The sequence below is a fragment of the Corythoichthys intestinalis genome, chromosome 2 (genome assembly GCF_030265065.1).
Source record: "Corythoichthys intestinalis isolate RoL2023-P3 chromosome 2, ASM3026506v1, whole genome shotgun sequence".
NCBI classification, from domain to species: domain Eukaryota; kingdom Metazoa; phylum Chordata; class Actinopteri; order Syngnathiformes; family Syngnathidae; genus Corythoichthys; species Corythoichthys intestinalis.
In genome coordinates, this window is record NC_080396.1 from 36,644,143 (window position 1) to 36,659,730 (window position 15,588).

General features: G+C 39.1%; 1 protein-coding gene across 7 annotated transcripts in view; it reads left to right on the top strand.

Moving 5' to 3' along the window:
- Positions 1-15,588, top strand: part of scn8aa (sodium channel, voltage gated, type VIII, alpha subunit a) — a 125,329-nt gene that overhangs the window by 24,668 nt on the left and 85,073 nt on the right. For all 7 annotated transcript variants that reach the window (XM_057830081.1, XM_057830078.1, XM_057830082.1 and 4 more), the window contains exon 2: positions 2,880-3,213. In XM_057830081.1, coding sequence (XP_057686064.1) covers positions 2,935-3,213 — 279 coding nt within the window. In that variant the 5' untranslated portion in view covers positions 2,880-2,934. The remainder of the gene's footprint in view (positions 1-2,879; positions 3,214-15,588) is intronic.

A 15,588-nucleotide genomic window follows, 5' to 3' on the forward strand; every position in this document is an offset into this window, starting at 1 on the left:
ATATATCCATCTTGTGTCTTATCTTTCCATTCCAACAACAATATACAGAAAAATATGGCATATTTTATAGATGGTTTGAATTTTCCTTAATTTTTTTTTTTTCCCCAAAGAGCGTGAAATGTGAAATCATTGCTATCAAGGCTTTGTCAGGCTGTTGCTTACCTTTGCACAATAGGAAAAAGTACACTAAACCCTAGTAGACAATAGTTGAATAAACCTTCCGCTCTCAAAGACCAAAATAGTGCTAAATTGGTGAAATTAATAAAACATGTATAATACTAGCCCAACAGTAAGAAAGTAAAAATAAATTCATGATAATAAACTCTGAATGAACTGAATAAACTTTTTTAAACCTCTCAAAGTCCAAACAGTGCAACTTTCATGAAATTATTGTCACATTCTGCTGCTGGTTAGATTGTGTTTTGTTGCTGGGCGTGGGGGCGTGGCACTTGAATCCAATGCAGGCTCGTCAACGCAGCATTTAAGCATGGGTGATCTCAGAGAAGGCTGCCGAGATATTTGCCTTGCTGATCGCTATTTGACATCTGGCACAATAATCTCGCTACATTTGCTTGTTATGCCCCTGCATTGGGTTTTTCTGTTAGTGTGCTGCTCTCGTTTGTAACCGCTGCCTATCGTCTTAGTTTGTTTTTTGTTATTTCTACTGTCCCGCGATCGCGTGTTATTTTTTTGTTTGCAATCATTAAACCCTTTTATGTATCCCCCGCTTGTTGTCTGCTTCGAGGTTCAACCTTGTTTCCGCATTTGCGGACGCTAACAATTATAATAATAATTGACCACAGCATCCCGTCTCTCCTTTTTTTCGGGAGGTGGGAGTCCCTTATTTCTATTTCTGAAAGGTGGCAACAATACTTTGGAAACACTTCCCAAATTACTGCGGTATTTCTTTCAGTAAAAGACAATAAAAGTAAAGTAGACGAAGTGAACTGACCAGAGATGATTTCTCCGGTCCAGCGGCCTTCTTCCTCTGGATAGCAGTCCTGCTCTTGCAGGCTCAAACTCGTTGTGTTCGTTCACGTTTCGTCTTCAAATGTTTTATCAAGTTCGAGGTATTGAAACTGGCCGATTTAACTCCAGATCTCCAAACTTTCAGGCCGCAAATCTTGCATGCAGCCATTGATTTTAATCGACGGGATTTCTATTTGGAAATATTTCCCGACCGCCGCGGCGCCGCCATATTTCCTGGTTTGTTTTTCGTCCATATGAAAAAGCCCCCTTTTGATTGGTCAGGAGTGGCTATTGGCCCGCTCTCATTGGTCTGGAGCAGGCCAATAGCGATAGCTGCTTGGTGTTCACGTGTCATCACACAACACAGAGACAGAGTGTAGTGAGCGCCAGGAGGAGAAAAAGTCTGTGGTCAAATGTTATAATAATGGACCGGTAAATGGTATCGGTGCCGTCTTTGTTGGTACTCGCCGATACCGATACCACCATTTCGGGCCGGATCGGCACCCCCTGCCGATACTAGTATCGGTATCGGTTCATCTTTAACTAAAATAATCCAATAACACTATAATTTTTTTTTGTTCTGTTAAATAGGCGTTCAATTCATTTATACTGGGAGGACTGGCTGTGAATGCTCATCTTCCAGTGCCACTGACAGCCTAGACATCCAATCTATTTAAACATTGAATTGTATGAATTGAAACAATTATAAATTAAAAAGGTCAATTGATAAAATGAACTTACCGGGAACATTTCTTCTTTTGCTAATTCTGAGAAGTGATCAGCAATAGTTGCGGGCAAATTGTGTTCGGCAACAAATTGGCAGGATAAGATCTCCGCTTTCGTCACTTTTCATTCTGTAGACAAACAAACAAACAAAAAAACAGTAACCTTTGCTATGTTTGGAAGTCATTTAATGTTGTGAATCAACCGTTAAAGGTTTTAAAATTGCTCCTGTTTTTGCATTAGTTCCCTTCTGTCTACTTTTGACATGTGAAAGTTTTAAAACCGTTTCATCATTTAAAGATAGATTCAAGTCAAGATTTTGCCCATTTAGGAGTATTTTAGATAAAAAGTGACTCAGGTTCGCTAGGAAGGTTCACTACAACACAGCCTGAGAAGTCTACTGCTTTAAGATGGTGGCTGTTTAACGCCGCCGAGTCTGTCATTTCGCATGTAGTTCTATATGCACGTGATATCTAGGCGTGGATTGTAGGCTGTGGGCAACAGTCAGGAAATATTGGACCCATCTAGCCTCGCATCGCGTTTGCTACAGCGTCACAACAAACACTCTTCTCTCTTGGTGACTCTGACTTTTCTCACGTCATTCAACCAACGTAGTAACGCATAGTAATGCACATTGTCTCGTTGACGAAACGGTGACACAATCCGAACGCAGGAAAAAACGGCCAGATTTTGAACATACACATTTAAAAATCAGTGCTCACTTGTACAAAGTACGCCGAAACCGTACAACTTGACAGGTATGCATAGTTGGTGAATTAATGACTTGATCTGCCTATTAAAGGGAAGTTAATCTACTTTGTTAAATCTCACAAGCCCTAGAATAAATTTTAATCAAATATTAATTTATTTAATATAAAACCGAGCCACATCAGAAGGTTCAAAGAGCTGCATGTGGCTCCGGAGCAGCGGGTTGCTGACCCCCTGGTCTAACGTCATCAATCAAATCCAATGAGCCCAATGAATGACCAAACAATGGTTATTTTTCAGGGGAAAGAAATCTTTGTAAATGTGTGACTATGATGCCATTATTAGTTGTCTTTGCTCATTCCCACTGGTGCACACATCACCATTTGGGTATTTCTGACCTTTAGTTATATCTTGGCATTGGTGGTAAAGAACAGAAGCAATGTCTAAGTTGGCTTACCTTCTGCTCCATCTTCACACAGATCTGCTAACTTGGATGGTCACAACCTAAAGACCACGTAGCTGCAGGATGAAAACATGGCTGCACCCCTTCTCGCACCGCCAGGACCTGACAGCTTTAAGAGATTTAATGTGGAATCTTTGGCGGCCCTCGAGCAGCGCATCAACGAGGAGAAGAACAAGAAGCCGCCCAAGCAGGACAGCAGTTACCGTGATGACGATGATGAGAACAAGCCCAAGCCCAACAGCGACCTGGAGGCTGGCAAGAGCCTGCCCTACATCTATGGGGACATCCCTAAGGGAATGGTGGCGGTACCACTGGAGGATTTGGACCCGTACTACCTGAACTCTCAGAAAGTGAGTAGAACTGTGATCTTCCCAGCTTTTATTGCTGGGTTGGGCTCAAGGACCCTCAATTGTTTTTACAATGGTTATTTATCATTGAGATTCAAATTATATTAATCATAATAATCAAAATAATGAATTGTGATTATGGTAAGTGTAACGCTTAGCTTTATTTCTTTTTGCACAGAAACAAAAGAGCAGAACATGATACGTGTGATAAGAGGACGGATATAAAATTGGCCTTAAGTCAAACGAGGCTTGTAAATAAGAACACAAACGAGCTGCATGCCCTTCATTGTTGTCCCTTTTCATTCTCTTTGTCACGTGCACGTCGCAGTGATGTCACACTATTGACTTGCGGACGTGGGTGTCACTCATTGGGATGATATCAGGGCAAGTCAGCGGTGAAATGACGCTGCCGTGTTTCGGTTTTGCACTGGCTGTTATTTGTGCTTACCATAATTTTTGGACTATAAGCTGCTACTTTTTCCCCTCATTTGGAATCCTGCGGTTTATATTCCAGTGCGTCTTATCTGTTTATTTATTTGGGTTAATAGGTAGCACTTTATTTGACAGCGGCGTCATAAGACTGTCATAAGACTGTCATAAGACCGACATGATTATGACATGACATCGTCATGCGCATTAATGAATGCTTATGACAGATGTCATGAAATGTTATCTGGCAAAATTTGTCACTAACTCCATTCATTTCCAGCTCGGATCTTTTACATCCATTCAAGAGAGATCATTTGCCTGATACTAAATGACATCTGTCATAAGCATTCATTATCCTCATGACCGTGTCATTTCATAATTATGACGGTCTCATGACACCGCTATCATATAAAGTATTACCTGTTAATTTCTTTTGGTGTAAATATCCCATAATACAGTGAGGACAGCTGCGTCTCATAGTCCGGTGTGGATTATCTCTGAACAAATGCTGTTTTCGTGTCAAATTTTGCGGGTGGCAGCATATAGTCAGGTGTGCCTTATAGTCTGAAAATTATGTTTCGAGGAGCTCTTCAAATGCTGTTCCTGAACTTGAGTGAGTGGAACAAATATGACCTTGAAGCATACTTACAGTAAGCCAAACAATTCCTGGCTGCTTCCGGTGACCTTGTCTACTGTACATGAAAGTGGAGTGACGGTGCCTCTATTGTGCAAGTGTACGCTTCCCACGAAGAGACTAACCAAGTTCCATTATTACACTCACAATATTTATGTTGAGGGGGAGCCTTTCGCCCTAAAAACCTGGAAATACTCTGTATACGTCACCAGTCAATAACAGGACACGCTGTGGGCTATAGTCTACATATTATAAAATAAACATACAGTGCCTTGCAAAAGTATTCGGCCCCCTTGAATCTTGCAACCTTTCGCCACATTTCAGGCTTCAAACATAAAGATATGAAATTTAATTTTTTTGTCAAGAATCAACAACAAGTGGGACACAATCGTGAAGTGGAACAACATTTATTAGATAATTTAAACTTTTTTAACAAATAAAAAACTGAAAAGTGGCGCGTGCAATATTATTCGGCCCCTTTACTTTCAGTGCAGCAAACTAACTCCAGAAGTTCAGTGAGGATCTCTGAATGATCCAATGTTGTCCTAAATGACCGATGATGATAAATAGAATCCACCTATGTGTAATCAAGTCTCCGTATAAATGCCCCTGCTCTGTGATAGTTTCAGGGTTCTGTTTAAAGTGCAGAGAGCATTAAGGAACACACCAGGCAGGTCCGAGATACTGTTGTGGAGAAGTTTAAAGCAGGATTTGGATACAAAAAGATTTCCCAAGCTTTAAACATCTCAAGGAGCACTGTGCAAGCCATCATATTGAAATGGAAGGAGCATCAGACCACTGCAAATCTACCAGGACCCGGCCGTCCTTCCAAACTTTCTTCTCAAACAAGGAGAAAACTGATCAGAGATGCAGCCAAGAGGCCCATGATCACTCTGGATGAACTGCAGAGATCTACAGCTGAGGTGGGAGAGTCTGTCCATAGGACAACAATCAGTCGTACACTGCACAAATCTGGCCTTTATGGAAGAGTGGCAAGAAGAAAGCCATTTCTCAAAGATATCCATAAAAAGTCTCGTTTAAAGTTTGCCACAAGCCACCTGGGAGACACATCAAACATGTGGAAGAAGGTGCTCTGGTCAGATGAAACCAAAATTGAACTTTTTGGCCACAATGCAAAACGATATGTTTGGCGTAAAAGCAACACAGCTCATCACCCTGAACACACCATCCCCACTGTCAAACATGGTGGTGGTAGCATCATGGTTTGGGCCTGCTTTTCTTCAGCAGGGACAGGGAAGATGGTTAAAATTGACGGGAAGATGGATGCAGCCAAATACAGGAACATTCTGGAAGAAAACCTGTTGGTATCTGCACAAGACCTGAGACTGGGACGGAGATTTATCTTCCAACAGGACAATGATCCAAAACATAAAGCCAAATCTACAATGGAATGGTTCAATATAAACGTATCCAAGTGTTAGAATGGCCAAGTCAAAGTCCAGACCTGAATCCAATCGAGAATCTGTGGAAAGAGCTGAAGACTGCTGTTCACAAACATTCTCCATCCAACCTCACTGATCTCGAGCTGTTTTGCAAGGAAGAATGGGCAAGAATGTCAGTCTCTCGATGTGCAAAACTGATAGAAACATACCCCAAGCGACTTGCAGCTGTAATTGGAGCAAAAGGTGGCGCTACAAAGTATTAACGCAAGGGGGCCGAATAATATTGCACGCCCCACTTTTCAGTTTTTTATTTGTTAAAAAAGTTTAAATTATCCAATAAATGTTGTTCCACTTCACGATTGTGTCCCACTTGTTGTTGATTCTTGACAAAAAATTAAAATTTTATATCTTTATGTTTGAAGCCTGAAATGTGGCGAAAGGTTGCAAGGTTCAAGGGGGCCGAATACTTTTGCAAGGCACTGTATATGTAATATAAAATTAATATGTAATAAATTAATATATAAATGATAATTATAAATAATGACAAATGAAGTACATTTTGTTATTCATGATATTTAGCTGAATTGAAATGCACGTGAGAGAGAACATTAATGTTCCTGAAATATATATATTTAAGCTTAATTCCACTCGTAAAAAAAAAGATTAAACATTTATTTTAAATAGAATTTTATTGAAGTTATTTTTTTAATTTAATTTGTTTGCAATCTTATTTTATGCTGCTCAAATGATTTTCTAAAAAACAAACGAAATTAAAACCTCTGCACTAACCCTAACCCACTAATGATAAAGCCCATAAACTCCCAGCAGCTCCGCCCCAACTTGGAATCAACAATTACCTTCCACAGTACAGTGGTACCTCTACATACGAAGTTAGTTCGTTCCAGGAGCTTGTTTGTAAATCGAAATGGTCATATGTTGAGCAGGATTTTCCCATAAGAATACATTAAAATTCCATTAATTCGTTCCACAGCCCGAAAACCTACACTAAATCCCTAATAATTACTGCTGGTACTATTACAAATGGCAATTACATATAGCAAAACAAATAAATATAAATCGGAATAATAATACAGTATAATAATAATACTGGTAATTAATAATTCCTGTAGTAATGTAACAAATGGGGTTCTAATGTGGCAAATGTGGTTCGCATTCCGTACCTGAACGCACCGCGTGGCTAACGTCAAAGTGAGATAGAGAGTGCGGTAGAGATTTTACTTTCTCTTTTAAATGTTTTGTTGCTGGCGTCAACTGCGGCGGCCAGTAGGCGTGTTGTGTTGCGCAAGTTGATGTATTAAATGATTAGAAACCTGAGGAAGCTGGCGATTTCTTTGGCAATGTTACCACAATAATAATTGTCACCACCTTAACTTATAAAGATTGGTGAACAGAGGTCAGAGGAGGACCGTCAGGATCGGACACATTCTACGGCCGTATTGTCGAGCCAGTTCACGGATGTGGATACCATGTTCATATTTTTTTTAATCATTTCCATCTTCATTTCAATGGTAAGCCTTTTTACCTTTTCCCTTTTTTCACCACCTGAACTAATCATCAAGCCATGTTGATTTCTCTCGCAAGAAAAATCCGCCATTCGTCCGTCTTGCGGGAAAACAAAGAAACTGCGGCGCTGTCATAAATTGTCGTATTTCGAGCATGTCGTCAGATTTAGAAACAAATGGCGTGTCAAATTTTACGTCGGATTTCGAAAAGATCGTGTGTCTAAGCGATCGTATGTCGAGGTACCACTGTATTCTGGATTGTCCTCAGTGGAAGCAACACTTTTTCGCCGATGATTCCTGGGAGGACCTAAATATAATGGTGCCTCCAAGTCGAAATGGTCGTATGTCAAGCGGGATTTCCCATAAGGATATATTATAATTTAATTAAATTGTTGCAGAGCAATAAAACTTACGCTAAATCATTCATAAATGCTGCAGGTACAATTAAAATAGCAATTACACATAGTAAACAAATAAATTATAAATTCAAATCGTAATAATTAGGGTTGTTCCAATCATGTTTTTTTTTCTCCCGATCCGATCCCGATCGTTATAGTTTGAGTATCTGCCGATCCCGATATTTCCCGATCCGATTGCTTTTTTTTGCTCCCGATTCAATTCCAATCATTCCCGATAATTTTTCCCGATCATATACATTTTGGCAATGCATTAAGAAAAAAAAAAAGAATAAAACTCGGACGAATATATACATTCAACATACAGTACATAAGTACTGTATTTGTTTATTATGACAATAAATCCTCAAGATGGCATTTACATTATTAACATTCTTTCTGTGAGAGGGATCCACGGATAGAAAGACTTGTGACTTTGTATATTGTGACTAAATATTGCCATCTAGTGTATTTGTTGAGCTTTCAGTAAATGATACTGTAGCCATGCCCAAATGCATGATGGGGAGTGGAACCATGACTGTGCGTAATGCTACCAATTGATATATCTTCTCTGCGTTGGGAAATAACATAAGGTGTTAAGAAAAGATCAATTGCTACCTAGCTTCCCCACATTGCTTCCCATGATATTTCTAAGCGAAGGGAGAGGGATTGTAAGGCTTTAGCCAATTAAAAAAAGGCTCCAAAGGCTTTATCTCTCTATATAGGTAAAACGATGCCATTACAGATTGAGCACGACAATGCGTGAGTGGATCGTGCAGCGCATGCATTAATTGCGTTAAATATTTCAACGTGATACATTTTTTAAAAAATTAATTACCGCCGTTATTGGGATAAATTTGATAACCCTACCTTAAGCCTAAACTAAAGACTCTGGATGAGTGTAACATATTATGTCGGTAACGTTAAATACAATTAGACAACGATTTAATTAAAAAATAAATATATATTAAAAAAAGGCATGGCCGATATTTTTTTGCCGATTCCGATACTTTGAAAATGAAGTGATCGGACCTGATCGATCGGGACATCTCTAGTAATGATTATGATAATACTAAATCGGAAATAAAAAAGCATCTTTATTCTCACCTTAACTTATAGAGACTGGCGAACGGAGGTAGGAGGAGATGGTGGGTGGAGGTCCCTTTATCCTTAATCCAATATCAGCAAAAGGCGTTCCATCTCCTTCGAAATAGCGCTCCAGAGAGGGTAGTCGTCCCCTTGGATGCTTGGACCATTTTGATGGCTTCCATCTGTTTGAGGACCGTCGCGATTGTAGACACATAATGGCCGTATTGTCGAGCCAGTTCACTGACGCGCACAGCACGCTGATATTTTTCTATCATTTAATCCAGGGGTCCCCAAACTTTTTCCTGTGAGGGCCACATAACCCTTCTCTTCTCTGATGAGGGGCCGGGGTCAGTTTGTAACAGAAAAAGTGTGACGATTGCAGGAGTGCCTAAATGTAAAAATGTATTGTTTTTCAGAAAGCCACAATCAAATAACCCTTTCTGGATTCTTCACGGAACCAAAGTAAATAAAATAAAAATGATATAATATAATATAGTATAATATAATATAATATAATATAATATAATTAGGGCTGTCAAATTATTAAAATTTTTAAGCGAGTTAATCACAGCTTAAAAATTAATCGTAATTAATCGCAATTCAAACATCTCTAAAATATGCCTTATTTTTCTGTAAATTATTGTTGGAATGGAAAGATAAGACACAAGACAGATATATACATTCAACATACTGTACATAAGTACTGTATTTGTTTATTATAACAATAAATCAACAAGATGGCATTAACATTAATATTCTGTCAAAGCAATCCCTGGATAGAAAGACTTGTAGTTCTTAAAAGATAGATTTTAGTACAAATTATAGAAATTTTATGTTAAAACCCCTCTTAATGTTTTCGTTTTAATAAAATTGGTAAAATTTTCTATCAAAAAAATTAACTAGTAGCTCACCATTGTTGATGTCAAGAATTACACAATGCTCATGGTGCATAAAATCAGTCGCACCCAAGCGCCAGCAGAGGGAGACAAAAAACACAAGTAACAAGTGGACATGACACTGCTGTCATTTTAATCTGTTTGAGCGGGGCATATGCGTTAATTGCGTCAAATATTTTAACGTGATTAATGAAAAAAATTAATTACCGCCCGTTAACGCGATAACTTTGACAGCCCTTAATATCATATCATATCATATCATATCATATCATATCATATCATATCATATCATATCATATCATATCATATCATATCATCAGGGGTGCACATAATTTTTTTGCCCAGGTTCTCAGAGGAGGACCTGGAGATGTGACTTGGTCCTCATTGAGCTTGAGAGCCGACCCACCTGATGCGATAAATTTATGACAAGCTTTACTTAGAGCCAATTAACTTTGATTAATTATATTAACAGTTAATGCTTGATTAACATCAACTGGCACAACAAAATTGCCATTACTTTGAAGTGAAATGTAAAGAAATAAACATAAAAGCACCAATTCAAAATAAAGGGCATTATGCGGCTCCCACATTAACTCCAAGCCTTTTTAAAAGTGGGATGTCCTCCTCATAAGACCTCATTGAACGTGCATGTTTAGCTTTGTAAAATGCGAGCAAAAACACGTTTGTCAGTGCATGTCGCTGTTCATTACCTTTATTCCGCCCTATTCCGCCACATGCCCATAGGGCGAGTGGGGTCCTGTTTGACATTGATAGTTTGCTTAATTGCCACATGCTCTCTGTTTTTTTCGTGCTTTTCAAAGTTTGGATGGCTGAAATTCTTTGACCCTACATAAAATGCGTTGCTCTAATCGGCGACATTGGGATTCTCACGGCACATTTTGTACCGCATTTCCGTGCGAGCATCATTCGCCTCTAGCCATGGTACCTCCTGTAGCCACTTTTCAGCAAAAGTCCTTTTTTTCGGTAGCTCCGGTGACGTCTCTGTCGTCTGTCTGTCTTTTGACGGGGGTGGGGGAACACACAAGTAATTACTCAGTGTGGCCTGCCTCATCGACATTTTGAGAAGTTATTTTCTCGTGTCCGCCGCAAATAGAGTGGTCAGCCATCGGTACGCAAAAGCGTATGGAAGCCGTTGAGGGCCAGCGCGTTTGTCTACGTCCAGTACGCATGTGCGGACCACTTATGTGCACCCCTGAATATAATATAATATAATATAATATAATATCATGTAATATAATATAATATAATAATACTGTATTAATTAAATAGATAATAACCAAATAACCATTGCTCAGTTCTTCACAGAAAAAAGCCAGGACTTAAATAACTCTATTGAGAAAAAAATTTTTTTTTTTTTTTTTTTAACAATTTTTTTTTTTGTTTTGTTCAGGGGGCCGGACCAAATGTGGCTGCGGGCCGTATCCAGCCCGCGGGCCGTAGTTTGGGGACCCCTGATTTAATCTATCATTTCTTAATTTCAATGTTAAGCGTCACCTTTTTTCACCACCTGCACTAACCTTTTTGAATAAAATTGCGACGCTGTCGTAAATCAACGTATTTCGAGCAAATCTTCATATGTCGAGAAAAATGACGAGTCAAATATTACGTCGGATGTCGAAAGGATCGTATGTCGAGGTACCACTGTATCTAATGTAGAGCTTTACATACAATGTATTTATTAATCTGACCGTACACATGAGGATTTTACATGAAAAATATCTTGGTCTTCCATCATGGTCATCTCCTCTTCCTTAAACAAAAGCCTCTGGTTTTGATGGCAATGTTGCATAATTAAAGCCTTGAAACATAGCCACACCTACTCACTATCAATCTCAATCATACTCACACGCAAGGAACCTTTACGAGCATCTTTCCCCTTATATTTTGTAGCGTGGCATGTTATGTAAGGCTCAAGCAGGACAATGATAGCAGGCTAAGCTAACAGCTCTTTCTTTGTGCTTCATTATCTGGGCCTGCCTCAACCGTTCTAATCACGAGCCTGAATCACGTCTGCTTTAGCAGTGCTGCTTTGACGTCAGTTCAGGTCACGTTTTTTTTTTTTTTTTTCATTTTTCCCCCAACATGATGACAGGCTGGCAGAGTAAGGATGGTGCAACCCATAGCTAGTCAATTTACGGGCAGATTAAATGGCGGACGTGCAACTTTCTCTCTGTCCTGCTGCAGCTGAGCTCAGTTAAAATCACTGAAGCAGGAGGCCCAAAAAACCTTGCTGTTTTTTTATAATGAAATCAGAATTGAGCAGCTACTGAATGTGCTGATCTGATTTGCTGGATGACGTTGGAGCTGTTGGCCATCAGTTAAACACAACACTAATTAAGGCTATTAAGAGATTTTAGTCAGGACGTGACGTTCTAAAACAGTCAATTGATTATATTTTCACTGAATTCCTCTGTTAACAACACCTTCCAAATTTGTGTTGTACAACTGGTATCTTTTTCTTATGGCATCCGTCAAGAGTGCCATGAAAAAAGTATTTGCCCCCTTCTGAAATGCAAATATTTACCACACCTTTATGTTCACGATCATAAAAGATTTTTAAATATCTAAATTAAATAAAATAACTATTCAAAGCTACATGTGTGTGTTACTGTGTGAAAAAGGAATTGGTCCCTAGCTCTAATCACTGGTTAGTCCTATCTCAGCAACAATTGTAACAAAGCATTTTATATAATTGACAAAGGGTTTCTTCATTTTTTTTCTTCACATAAATGGCATTTTAACGTTATACCACAGAAACTCAATCCAATTCCAGTCCGGATTTTTTTAGAGCCTCTCTAAAGCTTTTATTTTGCTGCTCACTGCTCACCTAATAGAATTTTGTGCCTGAAACTAGTGTAATAGTGCAATACAGTGATCCCTTCTTTATTGCGGTTAAGGGGGATCAGAACCCGCCGCAATAAGTGAAAAACCGCGAAGTAGTGCCCATCCCATATATATATATATATATATATATATATATATATATATATATATATATATATATATATATATATATATATATATATATATATATATATATATATATATATATATATATATATATATATGCTGGAACTCCCCGACGTGAAGGTCGCCACGGAGCCAGAAATTATATTTATTCATTTTTTTTCATTTTCCCCCCCTCTTAAACTACTGAAATGCAAAGAAAACTGTTTTAGCACAGTTATTTCTATAACACATACAAAAACTGATTTTCATTTAAAACTGTATTTTTTCAATGATTTGCAAAATAAAACAAAAACAGCAAAAACCCCAACCTCCATCTCCTAATTTTTATTTTCCCTCATTTCCTCACATACTAAATGCCAAATCTCAATTTTAACTACTTAAGAACATAGGATATATATTAAAATTGAAGTTAATGTAAACATTTACATTTTTTAAATAATAAAGATATGAGTAACATACATTCAGAAAAATAAGTACAAATGACTTATATTATGCAGAGTGAAATGGAATATATTTTGAAGATCGCGCAAACATTGACTTTTTTAAATCATAAGGAAATGAATAAGTAGCCTAACATAAATGAACAAATATAAGTCCAAAGTGCACATTGACAGCTAAGACGTTCTGAACCTCTCCATCACAGCAAATAAAACTAAATATGATGAATAAGCCTCCTCAACTCTTTTGTTGCTCTTAATGATTTGATCCATTTTATGTTGCATTGCCCTTTTTTGTCACATCAATTCAACAAGCTTTTTTTTTTCTTGCTGTTATAGAAAACATGCACATTTGAACCAATCAGAGCTAACCATCTCTGCTGATCACATGTCAGTATGTCAGCCAATTGAACGGATAAATGAGTCCATGCATTTTGCATTGCTGCAATCATTCTCACATTGACGTAACTCATCAGCGTCAGACTCAGATAACTGCAGCAGCTGGGGAAACGTCCATGCCATCCGTGGAATAAAATCAATAATAAATATCGGTGGAAACGGATTATGGTACACAAACACTTTATTATGCTTGTTATTAACACTTGTGTATGTAAATCTGATGTTGCTAGATTGTTTTCTTCTTGGAGCTGAAATGCATGTGTGGCAGCTTAGCATTTTATTTAATTTTTTTTACAAAGCGTTTTGACAGATGCTGTCATATTTTCGGAATCAAAGCACCGTGTACCGGAACAGCATTCTGGCCCTGAATCTTATACCGGAACTGCGTTCTGGCCCTGAATCTTATACCGGAACTGCGTTCCTGACCGTTCAAATATTTTCAAAACCAAAGCTGCTACTGACCTAAAACCAAAAGTGGCACCTACCTTAGCCATATATGAGTCTCCATGAGCAGCGGCATAAAAAATTTCAAAGTCGTTCCCTTACAAAATCCGACTAATTATTTTTAAATAAGTATAACAAAAGTTAAAAGGGCTATAAAATTCTCAGATTGTAAACTAGGTGCACAAAAATCACCAAATGTAGGGACAATCACCTATATTTTCAGGATCAATAGCGATATTTAAGATATCATATAAGTTTTTGCCCAAAATAGCAACTTTTTTTCTTTTTTTTTAATTTACTGCCAGTTTTCAACAGCTAATAAATCACTCAATTTAACATCAGAAACTTAATACTTGAGGAAAACATACAGAATCAATTATAAATAATATATAAATAGATTATTAATAAATTCCATATACATTCATTCATTCATTCATTTTCCATGCCGCTTTTCCTCACGAGGGTCGCGGAGGTGCTGGAGCCTATCCCAGCTAACTACGGGCAGTAGGCAGGGGACACCCTGAACTGGTTGCCAGCCAATCGCAGGGCACAAGGAGACATACAACCATTCACGCACACACTCATACCTACGGACAATTTAGAGCAGCGGTCTCAAACCGACTCCACAAAGGGCCGCAGTGGGTCCTGGTTTTTGTTCCAACAGATCCAGCACAAACAGTTCAACCAATGAGGTTTCTACTAACATAAGCAGCACCTGATTGCAATCAACTGATTACACTTGTAAGAAACCAGATTGGTGAAAAGGTATTTGTCTCGTTTGGTTGGAATGAAATCCAGTACCCCCTGCGGCCCTTTGAGGACCGGTTTGAGACCACTGATTTAGAGTGTTCAATCAGCCTACCATGCATGTTTTTGGGATGTGGGAAGAAACCGGAATTCCCGGAGGAAACCCACGCAGGCACGGGGAGAACATGCAAACTCCACACAGGAAGGCCAAAGCCCGGGATTTGAACCCTTGATCTCAGAACTGTGAGGCAGACGTGCTAACCACTTAGCCACCGTGCCGCATTCCATATACAATCACAACTTATTATAGAATAGAATAGCCCTATACTATCATTAGACAGTTGTACAAGGAAATTGTGGAGGATCTTCCTTTACAGTGCAGAATAAGTTAAAATCTCAAAAGTGACTTGCAATTATGAAATCTAAATAAACATAAATATAAAATGCATATGAGATAGTCCTATAACTCAGGCAGTGCAAATAATCGATGCAGTGTTACCAGGATGTGAGCCTCGTCTTTCAATAATCACTTAGCCTCTTTTTATGCCGTGCGTTTTCTGGTCAGCATCCTCGACTTGAACAAGTCCCTGTTCCTCGCCGTCTCCTTTCTGCCCTCCTTGACTCTGCTTCTTTTCCCGCTGGTCGGCCACTCCAAGGCCTTGTCTCCTCGCTTCTGAAGTTACATCCTTGGAGAAGTTCGCACCAAAACAGTTGAAGAGGGACCACCAGGAACTCCAGCAGATGCTCTTGTGCTTCCTGCACATCAGGGAGTCCCACAGCTACATTCCGAAGGTCGCCATGTGGGCCATGTGGAGAGATGGCCGCCTGAGGACCGCAGGGCCCATCTCCGTGTCCCTGTGTTCCTCCTTGCCCGTGGTAATGGCGAGGAGCCTCAGGCCGGCGACCGTATTGACGTTGACGACCGCCATGACGAGCCCGACGCTCAGCAACTCGATCAAAGCGCGCACCAGCACCTTCTGGGTCAACTTGT